The sequence below is a fragment of the Corvus brachyrhynchos genome, unplaced genomic scaffold, assembly GCF_000691975.1.
Source record: "Corvus brachyrhynchos isolate BGI_N302 unplaced genomic scaffold, ASM69197v1 scaffold246, whole genome shotgun sequence".
NCBI classification, from domain to species: Eukaryota; Metazoa; Chordata; class Aves; order Passeriformes; family Corvidae; genus Corvus; species Corvus brachyrhynchos.
The window spans coordinates 1444261-1461662 of NW_008238447.1; the positions used below are offsets into that span (position 1 = coordinate 1444261).

The 17402-nt window shown below is 39.6% G+C and overlaps 1 protein-coding gene across 1 annotated transcript; it reads right to left on the minus strand.

The window, feature by feature from the left end:
- Positions 1-3608: 3608 nt before the first annotated feature.
- GOLT1B (golgi transport 1B) lies at positions 3609-12812 on the minus strand. Its single transcript, XM_008635573.2, has 4 exons — positions 12685-12812; positions 10823-11001; positions 7591-7672; positions 3609-6233 (listed from the first exon to the last, which is right to left on the minus strand). The coding sequence occupies exons 1-4, from the start codon at positions 12799-12801 to the stop codon at positions 6195-6197; spliced, it is 417 nt and encodes a 138-aa protein (XP_008633795.2). The 5' UTR covers positions 12802-12812; the 3' UTR covers positions 3609-6194.
- Positions 12813-17402: the final 4590 nt, after the last annotated feature.

Below are 17402 nucleotides of genomic sequence, written 5' to 3' on the forward strand. Positions count from 1 at the left end.
TTTTACGCATTCCTCCTAAACAAGCACTTTGTGAATGTGTCGCTTACTTCTGCCCGGAGAGGCAAGAAAAACATCGCGCTCCGGGAATTAACCAAGAACAGAGTTTGTTTTCAACATTTCTTCCAGCCTTCTGTTTTCCAGCTACTCACCTCACCTCTGCCTCCTCAGGGGCTCTTCCAGAAGGTTCTGGGTGGCTGCACCTGCCTCACCCCAGTGTTGCCGGCCCCCAGCCCTGTTGGAATGGGACAGGCTTCCTACAGGTCACATCTTCATCAGAGCAAAGCCTTCAAAAAGCTTTTAAAGGAGTTTAGGTGTTCCAGAGCTAGGAGCAGAGGAGACATAGGGTGAGCAGCAGGGGCCAAGCCCACCCCAGCTGGCTCTATTTGAGGCTTTAGCACCGGGGTCATGTGAACCCTGAGCTCATCAAAATCAACCCCCTCATTCACCTTTTAAAGGGAGTACCAGGATTCTTTGCTCATCTGTTTTCCCCATCCAATGTTGCTCCCAAAGTTGTTTCTGTCTCCCACTCAGCCCTGCTTAAAAGCTGGTAGAAAAGTGAGAGGGGAAACACTTGATGTTTTGTGCAGTTGAGGGTTTTTTTTGAGGGGGGAAGAAGCAAGTGGAGGACAATTCTCCACACAAGTTCATAGAATGATAGAACTATTTAGGTGGGAAAAGACTTTTAAGATCACTGAGTCCAATCATTACCCAACACTTTAAAGCCCACCACTAAACTATGTCCCTGAGTACCACATCCACACTTGTTTTAAATATCTCCAGGGATGGTGACTCCACCACCTCCCTTGGCAGCCCATTCCAATGTCTAATCACTCTTTCTGTGAAGAAATTTTGCCTAATGTTGAACTTAAACTGCTCTGGGGCAGCTTGAGGCCATTTCCTCTTGTCCTGTTGCTGGTTGCCTGAGAGCAGACCCCGACCCCCATCTGGCTATATCCTCCTGTTGGGGAGTTGTAGAGAGTGATAAGGTCTCCCCCAAGCCTCCTTTTTTCCTCAGGTTCCTCAGCTGCTCCTCACAGGACTTGTGCTCCAGACCCTTCACCAGCTTTGTTACCCTTCTTTGGATCACAAAGTTTGACAGTTAATGATAAAAGCCACTCAGCTGGAGCATCTGGAAGATTCACTGTAGAACTGCTTGGTTTCATTACAAAAACAAAATCAATATTCAAAGACTGACCTAATGGGTGTGTGGGTTTGGTGGAGTAAAACATCTGGATCCAAAAAAGCCTTGTATTTCAAAGCAGTAGAATTAACTTGTAGAAATCAATGTGAAATCTTGATTTCTCTAATGTTACTGGAAGAGCTTTGGAGTGCCTGGAGAAAAGGAGGCAGCGAGGCAGCTAGGCTGTGCCAAAGTGGAAAGCCTGCTTTCCAGACGTCCCAAGTACAACCCGGCTGCTTCAGATCCTGCCAGCCCAGAGAGGGGCTGACGTGCAACATTTCAGCTCTGACGGTGCTCTATAAAAAGCTCAACATCCTCTTTTGTGCTCTAAAGCCACGCTGTGGTTCCCCAGCCTAAATTAAATCAAGCCTAAAAAGACTTCAGAAAGAAGTGCACAAAAAAACCCGTCAGGAAATTTCAAGCTGTTTTCCAGGTCCCGCTTACCAGCAATAGGACTCGGAGCTGTTAGCGTGCGCTGGGGCTGATTGAAAAGAAGACAAGAAAAGGTACGTTTTGCCCTTGAGCACATCATCACTTGACCTCCTGCCCAGGTTTTGCAGGGACAGGGGCTCCATGCTGGTGCTCCCAGGGAGCCGATGATCCCCCAAGCCCCCAGGCTCCTCCTGCCGTCCTTGACCCCGGGGCCTGTGAATTTCGCTTCCTCGTGGCTCCTCCTGGTGGCCGCGGGGGAACCCCTGACCGCGGGACCACCATGTCCTGTGATGCTCAGCTATGAGCTCAGTGCTTCTGTGAGCAGTAAGATACCCCAAACATATATTTTTAGAGGAGATCCACCACACTCCCCGGAAAAGCAGTACTCAATGGAAAATGGTGTCTGCTAGAAAGCATACAGCAGCACAGATGCTTTTTGGCAAGCACATTTCTGGGTATGCACTACCTCAGCAGGTAAACTGTTAATTAAACTACCATTAATGACTGGTAACCAACACATAAATGCATTCCTATAAATAGATATTGCTCCATATATCAAGTTATCAGTCATAATACTTCGTCTGAGATAATGAATTCCACACCAAATTACCCCACAGTAGCCATGTCATTTTTCTGTAAATTGTTATATGTTTGAGGAAGATGCTATAGCATATAATTGTGGTGAAATTAGGCTTGGTGATGGATTACAGCAGCTGCAGAATCTCTTTGTTGGGCTGAACATGAGATCCAAGTCTTCTAAGAGATGCTTTAATGTGCCAAGATCAATACTAGAGGGGCAGAGCTTAGAACAAATGGGCCACAAGGGCCAAGTTCTGCTGGTAAATCAGTCTGGTAATGACATGCCAGTGATGTCACAGCTGGTACTGAAGGGTAGAACAGCCAAAGCGAGCCAGGATGTGGCAGCCAGAGAAGCAGAGATGGGAGTCCAAGGGCTAGCAGTGACCTCTGAAGAGACAGCTGGGAGATAGATGTTTGGTTTAGGGATGTGGACTCTACTCTCCAGCCTGACTGATAATCAATGATCCAGAAAGGCAACAAGGAGATGAATCTGTGCCTTGAAATCTGGTGAGTAAACAATTTAAAGTAATCCCATAAAACGTTGATTTTGACATCTGCCACAGGGACAGGATTCCTTTCTTTACACTGCTTTTGACAGACTCTAAACTGCATATGGTACCACATTGTGAGCAGTAACAAAGCCAAAGTATTCCTGGTTAATGAATGGCAACTAGTCACTGAAAGTAACTGGCCAGGAGCTAGATACAGATTTAAAATTATACCTCTTATAGTTTAACAAATGGAACCAGACATTGCTGTGGGGTTTTTTCCTCTTGAATTAGGAAGTGCCAGTTCTTTGGAATCCTTACTATACAAGCAACTTTGGTCAAAGTTAGTTGAGAGGCTGGAACTTTGGTCAAATTAAGTTTTTAGGGTACTAACTGGTACATAGCACCAACACCAACACCTCAACAACCAGTTAAAAGCTTTGCTTTGCTGCTCTACTCCCTCTGTGAAAATCCTCAACAATGGGCTACAAGCTTGCAGAGCACCACTGAATGGTAAACCTGCTTATCAGGCCACTCTCTAGGACACAGGGAACTCATGGTCATATACTTGAACTAGACTAAAAACCTGCTCCAAGATCTAGACACATGCTCTTTCTCTCCTGAAGTTTCACAGTTATTTCCTCAGAAAAAAAAAAGGAGGTAGTTTCCCAAGTAACTGAAATTTCATGTTTTGTTGTGCTGTGCTCAAAACTGGAACTTGAAAAACTAGGGGGATGCTTATGTAAAAGATTTGTTGTAAAAAAGGGAGGAAACCTTTCCATTTAACATTAATCCAAGCCCCTACTTACTGTAAAAGCCACAACAGTGTAAGACAGCCAAGCAGTAACAGCTTGTACTCCCGACCCTCTGGAAAGGAAAACTTGTCAATAGACTTTCTTAAAATGTGCAGACAAAGACACAAAGACAAATTATAAAAAAGGTACCCATTTATTCAAGGTATGACAAGGATATTTACAGTATTCATTTTCTCAGAGTAAGATCCATCCTTACGAGTTTTAAAGCAGCAATTATAAATTACATTTAAAAGGGGAAACATTCCAAGCATGTTTCTGTTAGAGATATTTTTACAAGGACAGAAACACTTTAAGGCTAAGTTGTTTTGACCTTTGCTGCCACCCACATTTATCTTGGCAAAACCATCTCAAAGACAAGATTACCTTGAGGGGTAGACTATGCTAAATTCAACATACAATTCTGTTCCCTCTGATGCTTTTCACAACAGTTCACATGTGACAAAAAATTGACTTTTGATTAAAAACAATGAATTAAATATAAATGAGATGACCTGCCTATACCCCAACTTTTCAGAGGCAAAAGATCATCCACAGCAATACATTAACCACCTCCAAAAGACATCATCAGCTTTCTTGTTGATGAAGGTACTTCAGCTTACCAAGTAAGTTGCTGCAGCCAGAAATCACAGTCATGTGGTACAATCCACCTTTCCTATCGCATTATTTTTCAAGAGAGAAGAATGAAAACCTTCAGGTAGCTGATTTCTAAGGTAAGTGATGAACACTGTCTACTTTAGACAGCACTTGGTTCCCACAGCACAGACTAGTGCCCTACCACAGAAAACAGGACGAGTTGGCTAAGCTGCTGTAGTGTTATTCTCTAGTCACTGTAACACTCAACAGAGCTATAGGAGCAGTTAAAATTGGGTTATCTAAAATGGTTTATCTCTTGAGGTAGAGCCCACAAGTCATATTTACTCCTGTCTGTAAACTGTAATGCACATGCCATCAAGCAAATATAGCCATTTTTGGTCATTTTTATAATAAACCCACTTATTTTTCAGATGTTATTAATTATAAAATAACAGCTTTTTTTTCTGAATAATTTTGTGCCTCTTGTAGAAGAAAGCAAATTAAGTATTTATGATAGCAGATTGTGGCTTACATTTGCAATGAAAAAACTCCATGTTTTATACAAATAAACTTCAAAGCAACTTTCAAAAGGGTTGATACATAAGGATTCTTTTAACTTAAAACTTATTTTGAAAAATTCCAATTTTAACTGCATAATAAGGAAAAAAACAAAACGAAACAACCCACACCCCCCCAGTCATTAGACCTTTAGGCTGGATAGCTACTTTTAATACTACATTGGGTAATTGGTTCAGGATTACATGAAAGGGAAAAGAAAGTGAAATACAACAGAACCACCCTCCCCCCCCCGGCCTGCACAAACACAATTCACTGAATGAGCCCGGTTTGTTAGGTGAGGACACTGTAACTAGGACTATTGAAAGTGCACAATGTTTAACATTCCATGAGAAGCAGAAACGTGACCCATGCTTTAGGGGGGGACATTTATTCCAGGTTAGCCAAGAATCCTCTGTAACAACAAAGCTGTTTCTGTAACCAAGAAAAATTGTTTGAAGATAACCAGATAACCCAGCAACAAGTTACAAACACATGGAGATTGGCACTTGATCTTTAGTCAGCTCCAGACACTCAGTTTTCTCCCCAGAGACTCACGTACACAAAACTTTAAGTTTCCATTTTATTACCGTAAAAAATAAAAGTCAATTTGTAGTTCCAGAGTAAACAAAGAAAGCTTAGTTTCAAACTGTTTAAAAACAAAGCTCAAAATTCTGATAAGTTACATTTCACAGGGTTCACATCAGCACCTCAACCTAATGCATTTTTTTGTGAACTAAGCATATTTCACAAAGTTTTCATGTTAGTGACAAGGGGCTACATTCTCATCTGGATGCACATGTAACATGGCTCAAGGAGAACAACCTGGAAGGACTGCCAGTCAGCTTCCAGAGTTCCCCATTGAGCTCTACATGTTCAGAACCAACATTTAAGACCAAAGTTATTAAAGATTGACCTTTTGCATATTCCAAAATGGAAGGCAAATACAATCAACTAACATTTGGCTTTGAAACACTAAGATAACAATGCTGTATTTCAGCCAGATATTTACAAAAATGTTTACAACAGAACTGTGTAGGGTTTCCTTTTTATTGACACTTATAGATGAATAGTCATCTTAACCTTCATGCAAAGATGCATCTCTTGTTACACAAGAAGTTTCCTGTTTGATTTTTTGCACTCTGAGGATAGCAAGCAGAGGATTGGGTAAATTTGGGTCACCCTTAAAAATGTAGGCCTGTTCGCTCTACTGCACCTTCAAAATAAGGAGGTAAAGGACAGGCACTGTTAATTCCACAAGGGTTCATTGCCTCTAGCATGTTTTCCAAAACCAACAAAAATAGTCTTGAACAGTTGTAACATGGGTTATTCCATGACTTTCCCCTCTTCAGTTTGCTTCCTGAACTCTGGAGTTACTTTCCTAGAAGCATACTTGCCGAGCTTCTTTTCTAATGTATATTGTTGACTATACATTTTAAATTAAACTGTTATGTAAAGAATGCAACAAGCTTTTTCCTTTGTACACAACTTAATCTTTGTGCTGAGTATTCTTCAAAGGGATTTTATAAATAATACAGTAAAAGTTTAGATCAGTCTTCCACCCTCTCATCATTATACCATGTTGTTGCTTTCTCCAACTTTATCTACAAGCTGTGGAAAAGGAGACAAAAAGGTTTTAAGCTGATGATATTTATATACAGTGAAGCTACTCTCAAATACTGCTTGCTACTTACACAGTTAGTATGTGACTGGAAATGAGAGTCAAGTAGTACTCACCAAGGTCTCATGGTTTAGGTTTGTGAAAACCAAAATTCTTACAATTGCAATTGTGTTTCTGCATGACATGTTTTTCTCATATAGACATTAACAGTGCAACATGAAGATGCAACAGAATGAGAAAGGAAATAGAAGAATGCAGATAACACTGCCAGCTTAATGGTTAAAACAAAACAATACGATCTCAGCCACACATGCATTAGTAGACCAAGGAAGATATTTCAACTGACCATTACTGTGGATTCTCTTCTGAGCCTACGTAGGCTTTGAACAAAACATTAACAATTATCTTTTAAAAATAAGATTTAACCCCATTATGATCAAACTAAATATGATTAAGATCAATTGACAAATGAAACATTCAATTGATCATGAATTATGAGCCACAACTTGGCCTAACTGTGAGATTGGAAGAGATGATCTGGAACACTCATTTTTAAAAAACAGCCTGTATGTATCTAAGTTATTCACACTATTAATTTTTAGTAGTAGCTATTTAAACTGTTACTTTCAAAACGAGTATTACAAATGCTTGTGTTAAAAATACATACCAAAATTAGCACAGTAAAAGTAGTTGACTGAAACACCCTGGATTAGCATGTTACTGGTACCTGTTAATTGTCTTCAAATCCCTGGCCATTTGGTTAAAAAAATTGAAGACTCCATTTGAAAAAATACAAATCTTAGTAATAAAAAGATGTACCCTGGTGCAGTGGACCTTAATAAATATGTCTGATGAATGACTATGCATCATGAGAGTTTCTGGGTTCACCATACAAGCTGCAACTTAATATTGAATTCCACTGTTTGCTTTTACAGGCCACTTTTCATAAGTCCACCCAAATACTGCACCACGAATGGCATCCTCCTCATTGTACAGACAGGAGAAGAGGCCCAGGGCAGTGGCAGAATTTACCTATCTGGTCACCCAGGGCCAACAGCGAAGCAGGAAGAAACCCAGCATTTCCAGTCACAATGCAGGGCTCTTCCCACTTCACTACCCGTGAGCAGGGGCAGCTTCTGCAAACGTGTCCTTTTGTTCCTTTTACACCTACAAGTCTCTCCCTGGGAATGAATGTGATGTGTATGGTGCAAGAACTGTACAGGAATGCGCTTGAAGTCATTGCTCCAAAGTAATATTTGCTTTATTTTTGATGCATTTCAACTAGTGCTAATCAGTGGAATAAAAACCAGAACAAGCTTCAATTGTTGCATGAAATACCAAACTTACCGAGCTTATACCAGGTAAATTCAAGAGATATCCAAGAACTGGAACTCTTCTAATAAAGCCAACCACCACAGGAAAGAACCCCCTTTAGGTAAGATATCAGAAGATTGCATTAGTTTTTATAATTAATTTTTTCTCATATTGCCATAGCATGAAAAAAATAGCAGGTAATTTTTAAACCACGATTACATAAAATCTTGCAACTTGTTAGCAGCACTCTTGTTTACCAAATATATCAACACACATTCAGCAGAGAAAGGAAAAAACCAGGAAAGAAATGATGTATTTTTAAATGGATTTAATTTTCTTTGTAGCTGGCAACTCTCAGTCAGCTCATCAAAAAGTAACTCAGGTGAGAATACCCAACTTAGTCAGCAAAACTGATTTCTCAAAACTAGCATATATATTTTGAGATAATTACTCTATATTATAGAAAATACATTCAAGACCCACTGTAGAAACAGGTGAAGTTAGTTCTGAGTAATTAAAACCATGTATGGTACTCTTTACATTAACTAAAGAAAATGGAGCATGACAGAATTGTGTATTCATTTATTTCCCAAATTTAAGTCAGCAGTTTTGATGCCTTTTCCTGGTCTTAAAATCAAGAGTCAAACACGGTTAGAAGGGGAAAAGGGATTTTACCTTGGTATTTATTTTAAGGATCCTTAGGTGCACACATCCAGGTCGAATGCACTGAAATGCACCCCGCAAAATGCCCACCCCAAAAGATCGGGTATAACATTATAGGTCTTACTAATTAGCATATCTATCAAAGATTCCCCAATGAGAGGCTCGAGTGAGCTCCCCTCCCCAAGGAACCTTCTCCTGGATGGTTCTATCTTAGTTTACAAAATGTGTTCTGGAGAGGACCTTGGGGTCTGGGGCACACTGATCCCTAACTACGAAGCTTCTAAAACGTTTAGTCTCTCAGCTTGACAAACAAGCCCAAGAATGTAGGCCAAAAACCACCAAGAATACAGAAGTTGCAAAGAGGTATAAAAGGGGTATAAAAGAAAAGGCAAAAAATCATCATGGCATCAGTTTGAATCATGACCCTAGGGATGTTGCCTGGCATAGCTGCTATGGTATAGACCTTGCACTGCCCACTTAATCTCTGCAGCAGAAAAACAAATTTTCTGTGGCAGTATCTCAGCTGTTTGCAGCCAGCTGGTGGCATTCCCAGCGATCTCGTGTTGAACATTCCCTGCATGGAATAAGGATTAACATTCAATGAGGCCTCAGCCACAGCGAAACAGTGAAGTTTCACAAGTTATCATCCTCTTCACCACACTGCTAAGAACTATTTGCTGGGTAATATCCATACCAATAAGGGTTTTTTTTGAGATTTCTTTTTTCAGAAACCGGATCATTTCAGTAGTCCAGTAAATTGTGATGCAGGGCAAACCACTTGTAACAGATTAAAACAACTGCTGTATGCAAGAATAAAGAACAGTTAGTACAGCAGGGATAATATCGTCAGCCATAACTCTGCACACCTATAATCTGAACAAGGCTCCAAAAGCACCTTAGATTACAACAACTGTCCCACAATAGCCAGGTCAGTTTTCTGCTATGCAACCAAGCAGAAGATCCTGAGGAACAGTATAAAATGATGCTTGAGGAAAGACGTCATTTCTAACTTCTGCAGAAAGGAGCAAGTTGCTGACAACACGATGATGGTTGAAGTCGACAAGACTGAAGCAAAACAAAAAGCTTTGCTTGAAGTAGTCACTAGCCAACCTTGAAGCAAGGGATTTAGATTCTATCAACTATTAAGCACTGGAAAAGATGGTCACAGAATCACGGAATCATCAAGGATGGAAAAGACATTTAAGATCATTCAGTCCAAACCACTGGTCTCCAGATGCTTTAAATTAAAACAGATCATCAGATGGAATTATCTGTCCCTTGTTGATACCCTTCAGGCTAAGGGATTGTCCTAGGGGTAACTATTGATCTTTTATAAACCTCTCAACATTATTTTACCTTGCTAGCACCACTAGATAATCCATAAGCATACCTGCTTAGACATTATAACTCTTCTGAGATCTTTTAAAAGGAGAGTGTTTTGTTGGAAACACATTCTACTTGCTCTGTACTGGCTGATTAAACCAAGCACTACATGCAAGAAGTGACAATGTATTCAGTGAAATACTGTGATTATCAAAGCACTTGCAGTGACAGAATTCAAAGTAACACAGAGTAGAACAATAAGAAATACATTAAACCCACAAAATACATTTTCTGAAATGTCACTGTCTGCAGCAGGAGCCAAGTTCAGATTTGTTTTTAAAAATAAACATTTTATCTGAACTAAATACCAGATTAACATATGATTTTACTGAGTACAAAAAGAGCTCCAGGAGAACAGTGGTTTCACTTTGATTAACAGGACAGTATTATTTAGCCATTCGCTGAACACTTCAGGGTCTGAAATTTGATCAATAAGCATTAGTGAAACAGTCTGCATGGGGACAGAAGTCCAAGAACAACTAGAAGCCTCCCTTTCTACTTTTGTGCGTACTTTTTGCTTTTTTCTGTAGGGAAGCATGGAAACTTCAACCATGGAAATAAAGACAAAAATACAGATATCTGTGCAGGTTGTAACAAGTCAAATTCTTTCACTATTACAGTTGCATTTATAAAGAACTTAAGTGACACACTGTGAGAGTTATACATGTTTCAAGATGGCTGTTAAAAAAGTTAGAATTTCCATTTTTCTTTAACTCAGTCAAGATACTGCTAACCCAAACAAGCAGTTCTGACTCTAAGGCACAATTGTAACGAAACATGACAGAAAACATCTTTTCCCTGGGCTGCCATAATGATGAAATGGTAAGGTTACAAACCTAGGACGGTTAGGATGGTAGTAACTAAATATTTTGCCCTGTTTGTTAAAGAAAGGAACAAACTCCCCACCAAAAAAAGTACCAAGTATCCCTTTTCTGTGAGGAAATATTTAAACTTCACACTGCTAACAATTTGGGCTCCCACATATTTTGAAGCTTTACAATTCTTTGGTTAGACATCAATATTATCAAAGTCACTTTGGTAAATGCCTCACAAACATTAGCAGATTTGAGTCTTGGAAAAATACTTACCAACTTGTAAATAAACAATTTCACAAAAAATCTAAGGATGCTGCTTTGTCAACTCTAACACAGAAACACTACATGAACACATTTATTCCTAGATACACCAACACAGAAAGTTATTTTCAAACAAGACTTACCTGAACAATAGGAAGAACCCATAAATTTCAAGGATCATTCCTATTAAAGGCCAACCAATGAGAACTATGAGCACACCACCCAGGAAGAAGCCCGTTGCTTTCATTTTGTGTTTTTGAAAGAAGAATCTGAATGTTCTTTCTAAACCAATAACAAAAGACAAGCCAGCCACAAATAAAACCTAGAAAAGACAAAAACAAACCAAAGAAAGAAAATAGGTAATTATGTTCCCAAGTACAGCATGTAAACATATACATATATATTTTAAAAAATTGGACTGCTTTTCTTGCACAACTTCTAATACCAAAAGACAGATGGTGAGAATGAATTTACTATTGATTTTCTTTTGTAAGGTCCATCTTAAAGCAGTTGTAGCTCTCAACTGCTTGAAAGTAAAGAGTCTATCCTTTGTGGTCACTGCCAAACACACTCAAGACAAAAGACCTGCTGACAACAGTTGTATCTGCCTTGTCACATACATACAGTCTTAACCACAAGTGGTGCTGAAGCTTCGTACTACTGACAGCAAAGGTTCCTGAAAACTAAGAGCACACATAAAAGCACCTGTTCTGTGCCACTGACATCTTCAATAGCTTGTACTGATCTACTCATAGTGCAAAACCAGAGAAGGAAAACAGCTGAACAGTTGTTTTTTACTGTGTAGAGCCTTTTTACTGTTTAATTGTTCCAGTATAGATTGAAAGCTATCACACTAGTCTCAACTAGTTACAACTACTTCTAGTGTCCTGCAGCAACAGTACTCATACTTATTTCAGCTTGTAAGCACAGAAAGCGATGGCATCTCAGATTTTACTCAAGATTATTTTACTCAAGTTTAAGTTTGTACAGTATTTAATTAATCACTGTCTTAGAACCTCCTGCCCTTTCTAATAAAACTATTTTTAATAAAAACAACTCTCTGCAAGGATACAGTACCTTTTCTTGCATTATCTTTGGTTACCACATAGCCTGTCATTGTCTCTTCCTACCTATGTTTTCATCATTTTCCCTAAACAGGGGCTCATATTTCCACCTTACATTAGGAAAAGAAAAAATAAGCATTATTTAATTTTTCCCTCTTCCACTGCACACTTGATTTGATGGTTCATAACAATGCTTCAACTAATGCACCCAAATTCAGATACACTATTTTGTATTTTTCTTCAGTGAATCTCAGTATTTGAAAATGAAACTGATCTGTTTTGACTGCAGACTTTTAGGCATCAGCATGAGGGGGTGAACCTCTACCAACCAGGCTGTGCTTTGGCTGGCTGGCAAAGCTGAGAACAGCAGAGACACAGAGATTATCACATGCAGAAAACACCCTGTCATTTTATATTTGGATTGGAAATTTCGTGTACCAGGACGAGGATTTATTTTCTGTGCTGCTTTGACCAACAACTTCGATTTGGTAAAAGCTGAAGATACTGAATCTCTCCTTATGAAGGGGGTCTGGCTCTTCTAAAGCCAGAACTGTCAGCAATTCATACTTCTTTCTTTCCTCATGCAGCACTGCAAAGCTACATTCGCTAGCAATCCAAATATATACTTAAATTGACAGTTATCTTAGAGGATCACAAAAAATCACATTTGCAGCAGCACAACAACTGTGGAACAAGCTGCTTCTTGTCTACCAACATCCCACAGGCCTGACCCAAGGTGATATTCACATCAGTGTGAGCTGTTCTAACCTCAGTCAGGAAAAATGAATCACTCCTATCACTGAGCACAACTCCTCCTTTATACCAAATCACCACAGTAATCTTTGTCATGCAGCTTCAAACTGACAACATACTCTTCTATTTTTAGTTTATCTTTAATAGATCACATACTTGATTCTAAGCAGTGCAGAAAAGGCACTTACATTTCCAATAGCCAAAAGAGCTTTGTCAAAGAAGAGTATCATTCCAAAGAAGAGGAAAAACACTCCAAAGCCTGTTAGTCCCATTCCAATCTCTGGAAAAAAAGCAAATTTAGGCATGTAACAAAACATGGTACCAAGATAAAGTCATACATAAAAATCGGGAAAAAAATTAGAACATCCAATCTAAAGACATTTTAAATTTAGAAACTTCCCTGAGTGTACCAATATTGTAAATCTTGTAGATACCAATTACTTCAACAGACAGATCTTTGGAAGCTGTTTATCAAAAAAGTCCGTATTTGGAACTAGACACTGAAATTGAATGCAACCAAAAGCAATGCATACATACGGCAAAGACATACGCCCCTTTTGATTAATTGCTAGTATGGAGAAAAGGATTGTTTTGTAAAGAGAAAATCAAACTTTGTTTTCCAGATTAGATCAGTTGGTCAGTACACGGTGCAAATAACACCAAGGTCATGGGTTTGATTCCCGTATGGGTCATTCACAGAAGAACTGGACTCAATGATCTTTGTGATCCTTCCCTTTCAACTCAGAATATTCTGGAACTTGCAGATCTTATCCCATTATCTTTAGCACAGTAATGTAAGTACCCTGGTTCTCTCCATCCTCCTGAGACCCCATGTTCAATTGCCCAAAACCTTGCATAGCAGTCCAACTCTCCCCAGTTTCCAGATGGAACACAACTTGAATGAATCCTGAAAGAGTTTTCCAAGTTACACATGTGCTGACAGCTATCAGACACTAGCCTGGGTCTCCAGACAACTGCCAGTTTTCACAAAACTATTAGATAGTAAATATTGAGGGATTAATGTTCAATTATATTTTTCATGCTTAATATTTCATTTTTCATAATTAAATGATAGATTTACATTACACAGATACAATATCTCTAGACTGCCAGTGTTGTATAGCAGTTTCATTTTATGAAATTTTTCATTTTATGATCTTAATTTGTAGATTTTTTTAAAAATATCTTTTGTACTTTATATATTTGCTTATATTGTAGACTGGGTAGTGCTGGGTTAACAGTTGGACTCAATGCTCTTAAAGGTTTTTCTCCAATCTAAGTAATTCTATAAACTTCGAGTTCTGCAAAGGATGCTCAAGAAATACTGGGAAGCCAAGAGTAGGATGGAAGGTTTGTATGAGAAACCGGGCTAAAAATGTCAAGCTATGATTAAAACTACCATTTGATAACAGCCTCTAAAGTATCTTGAAGACTGCTCTTAGAAATAATACATCCAGCTTTTAATTTTAAATCTCTAAAGCCTTCCTTTGACTCTCACACAGACTGAATGAGAGAGAAAAACCAGGAACAGCAGCAACACGTCTGCAAAAACACAGGCATTTATTATTGCTTTCCCTGTGACCAGACAATTTAGAAACCTATAGAACACAAAAACAGCTTAGCAAAACCAGCCCTAATACTACAGACAGGCTGGCAGCCCAGTATGTGCCCATATATATGTGTATTTTGAAATTCCAAATAGTTTTGCATAGCCTGTCCTGAAACAAACAAAAAACCACACCCACAATCACAGCTTTCAGTGCTACTGTTGGCAGATCTACCTCAATATATTTTAATTGCACTTAGTAGGTGTAGTTGGTCATTTGTTGTCACTTGATGAGCTTGGGAGTAAAGGAGGATAACTACGCCTGTTTCAGGCCTGTTTCCAAGTAGTTACTGGAAATAAATTTCAAAACGGCTCAAAGAGATTTGTTCCAGCAACATGCCACTCCCCAAACTTCTGTAAGGGCTTGGCTTTCAGCATGGCTGCAGAGTACATGCTGTTAGAGCTGTAGTTCTGTAGTATTGCCTGCCACTTTAAACTGTTACTATGAGCATTTTAACACCCCACAATTAAAACCACTAAGTAACTCAGTACAATCAATTTACTACAGGCACTCTCTGTACTTGCTCACAATGAAAAATGGAACTGCAAATTGTATTCTCAATCGATCTGCTGACTGAAGGCAATATACCAATTGCAACTGCCCTTTTCTCTAGTACTCTTTACTTCAGAAGAGCAGAAACAATCTGTATTCTAGAGGGAAAAAACTTGGGAGGCAGGACTCCAGAGGAATTACCAGCTGCCAGCAAGATAAATATGCAGTCATGGGAAGTGAGTATTCACTCCTCCCGCAGACACAGCACAAGGTATGGATCTGGCAAGGAGGCAGAGGCCAACTCCCAACAGCTGCTGCAATCACCACTCTGACACTTCTCTAATCACCCGAAACGTGTTTGTAATCACTTCTGCCACAATGGATTCTGATTCACTTCAGAAGTCACCCATATTCTCTGGTTAGTGGAGGGAAAGGGAAAAAAGAGAAAGGAACATTATTCTCATTATCCCAAAATAACTGCTGGAAGAAGATGAATGGTCCACGACTATTATCCTCTGGTGCTGATATCTCAGCAGAGGGTGTTACTGACTTGATTTATATCAGAATTTGGAAATATATTTAACTACTGTTCTTAGAGGAAGGAAAAGAAAAAGTGCTGGCATTTTGTATAAAATCTTTTCAACAACAAACTATGAATATTTATAGAGGGAGCAGACTATTTTTAAATGCTTTCTCCTTTGCCAGAAGAGCTTTCCCACATTAGTCAAATACAACATATCAATGCCTAGAAATGCAGAAACACACACTAGCCAGCTTGCATTTATTCTGATTATGATTTCCTGAGACAAGGGATCAAACCTTGATCAATGTTTCTCCAGAAATTCCATAAGCTGTGCACGAGTGCTGCAGCACTGTGTCAAAACATCTTAGTAGATATTAAGATTAAAAATTAAGATACATTGCTTGTGAAAGATTAGGGCAGACAATGCACATCCCCAGTCTTTTATAGTGCACTATATAGTGCAACATAAAAAGGAATTGTGTGCTATAGGCTCCCAGAAGACAAAAACTAATACAGTTTATATTCAATGTATAACTATTATTTTGCTAGCAGTATTTTTCAGTATTGAAAATTTAATTTGGGAAAAGCCAAGTGCATTCTTTTGCAATTACTGGTGGTTTATAACACCATTCAATGCACCACTTAAAACTATTTTCTAGACTACAGATGCAAAATTAACTTTCCAAACATCAACCAATGCAGTGGTTCTCTCCAGGTATTTATCACACTACTCCACCAGTGACTCTCTGGCTAACTCTGTATTTTTCCAGACAGCCATGAGTTTTAAAATATCTGATGAACTATCTTCAGAATTTCAGAAAAACTGAAAAAAAACCCAAATCCTTAAAATCCCTAAATGTCACAGTATTTCATTTACTACTCTTGTCTCTGACATTTAAAACCAACAGTTTTAGCAGTGGAAATAGCTGAAGGTCCAAATGAGGAACTAAGGAAAAGAAAAACAGTGAGTCTCTCTCTGAAGAGATCTTTCTTTTTCTGCTTAACAAATACTCCAGACAGGAAGTTAAAGGCAAAAACAATGCCCATAAGGGTTTAAACATTCCGAAATCTAAAAATTAACCCCAAGGGTTAGTACTCATTCCAGAAGCAGCACAATATCTGAATATCTCAAGAAATCATTGACCCTGAATGCTGCTAGACTCTGCTGCCTGTCTTCATCCTTGGCCTTAACTGGCTCTCCAATACCTCAATTTCCAGTATCCTGCTATCAAACTTGGTTATTTTAACTTTTTTTTTTCTAAATTTTTCATACCATCCTCCATAACTGATGCTGTGGTGCTTATCAGGAAGACTCATATCCTTCTGTGGCAATCATAAGATAAATGCATCATACATGAGATGGTAATTTAAATCAAAGGCCCAACGTTGTCTTTTACCTTGCAGCTTAAGCTGTTATGACAGAATCACAATTGTTAGGGCTGGAAGGGACCTCTGGAGATCACCCAGTCCAACCCCCGTGCCAAGGCAGGGTCACCTACAGCAGGTGACGCAGGAATGTGTCCAGGTGGGTTTGGAACGTCTCCAGAAAGAGAGACCCCACGCCCACCCCGGGCAGCTCTTCCAGGGCTCTGCCACCCTCAATGGGAAGAAGCTCTTCCTCATCTTGAGGTGAAGCTCTGTCTTTTAGTTTACTGCCATTCCGCCTCATCTTGTTGCTGGGCACCACTGAAAAAAGTCTGGCACCAATTTCTTTCATCTCTATTTCCAAGTACTTCAGTGGAAACAAAACTATGGCCACATACAAGTATTTTTAAAGCCATTTACAGAAAATTAAGTGGTTCCAGACCACTGACGTCCACAGGGAGGCACACGGGAGGATACGAGCTAAGCGTTACTTTGTTTACCGCTCAGCTTTCATTCATTCATTCATAGTGATCAGTCAAGGTGCGATGGGTACAAACCCACAGAGGGGCTAGGTTAGATATCAGAAATTTTTTCCCGTAAGGGTGGCCAGGCACTGGAACAGGTTGTCCAGAGAAGCTGTGGATGCCCCCCGATTCCTGGAAGTGTTCAAGACCAGGTTGGACGGGGCTGTGAGCAACCTGGTCTGGTGGAAGGTGTCCCTGCTCATGGCACGGGGTTGGAACTCGATAACCTTTAAGGTCTCTTCCAACCCAAACCATTCTGTGATCCCACCACACCACGGCACACTGAGCACTCCAAGCCCCAGACAAAAGCCGGCCGCGCTGGTGACAGAGCTCTCCTAAGGGCGAGGGACCCTGCCGAGCGCTCCCCTATCGCTCTCCATCCCATTTCCCTTTCC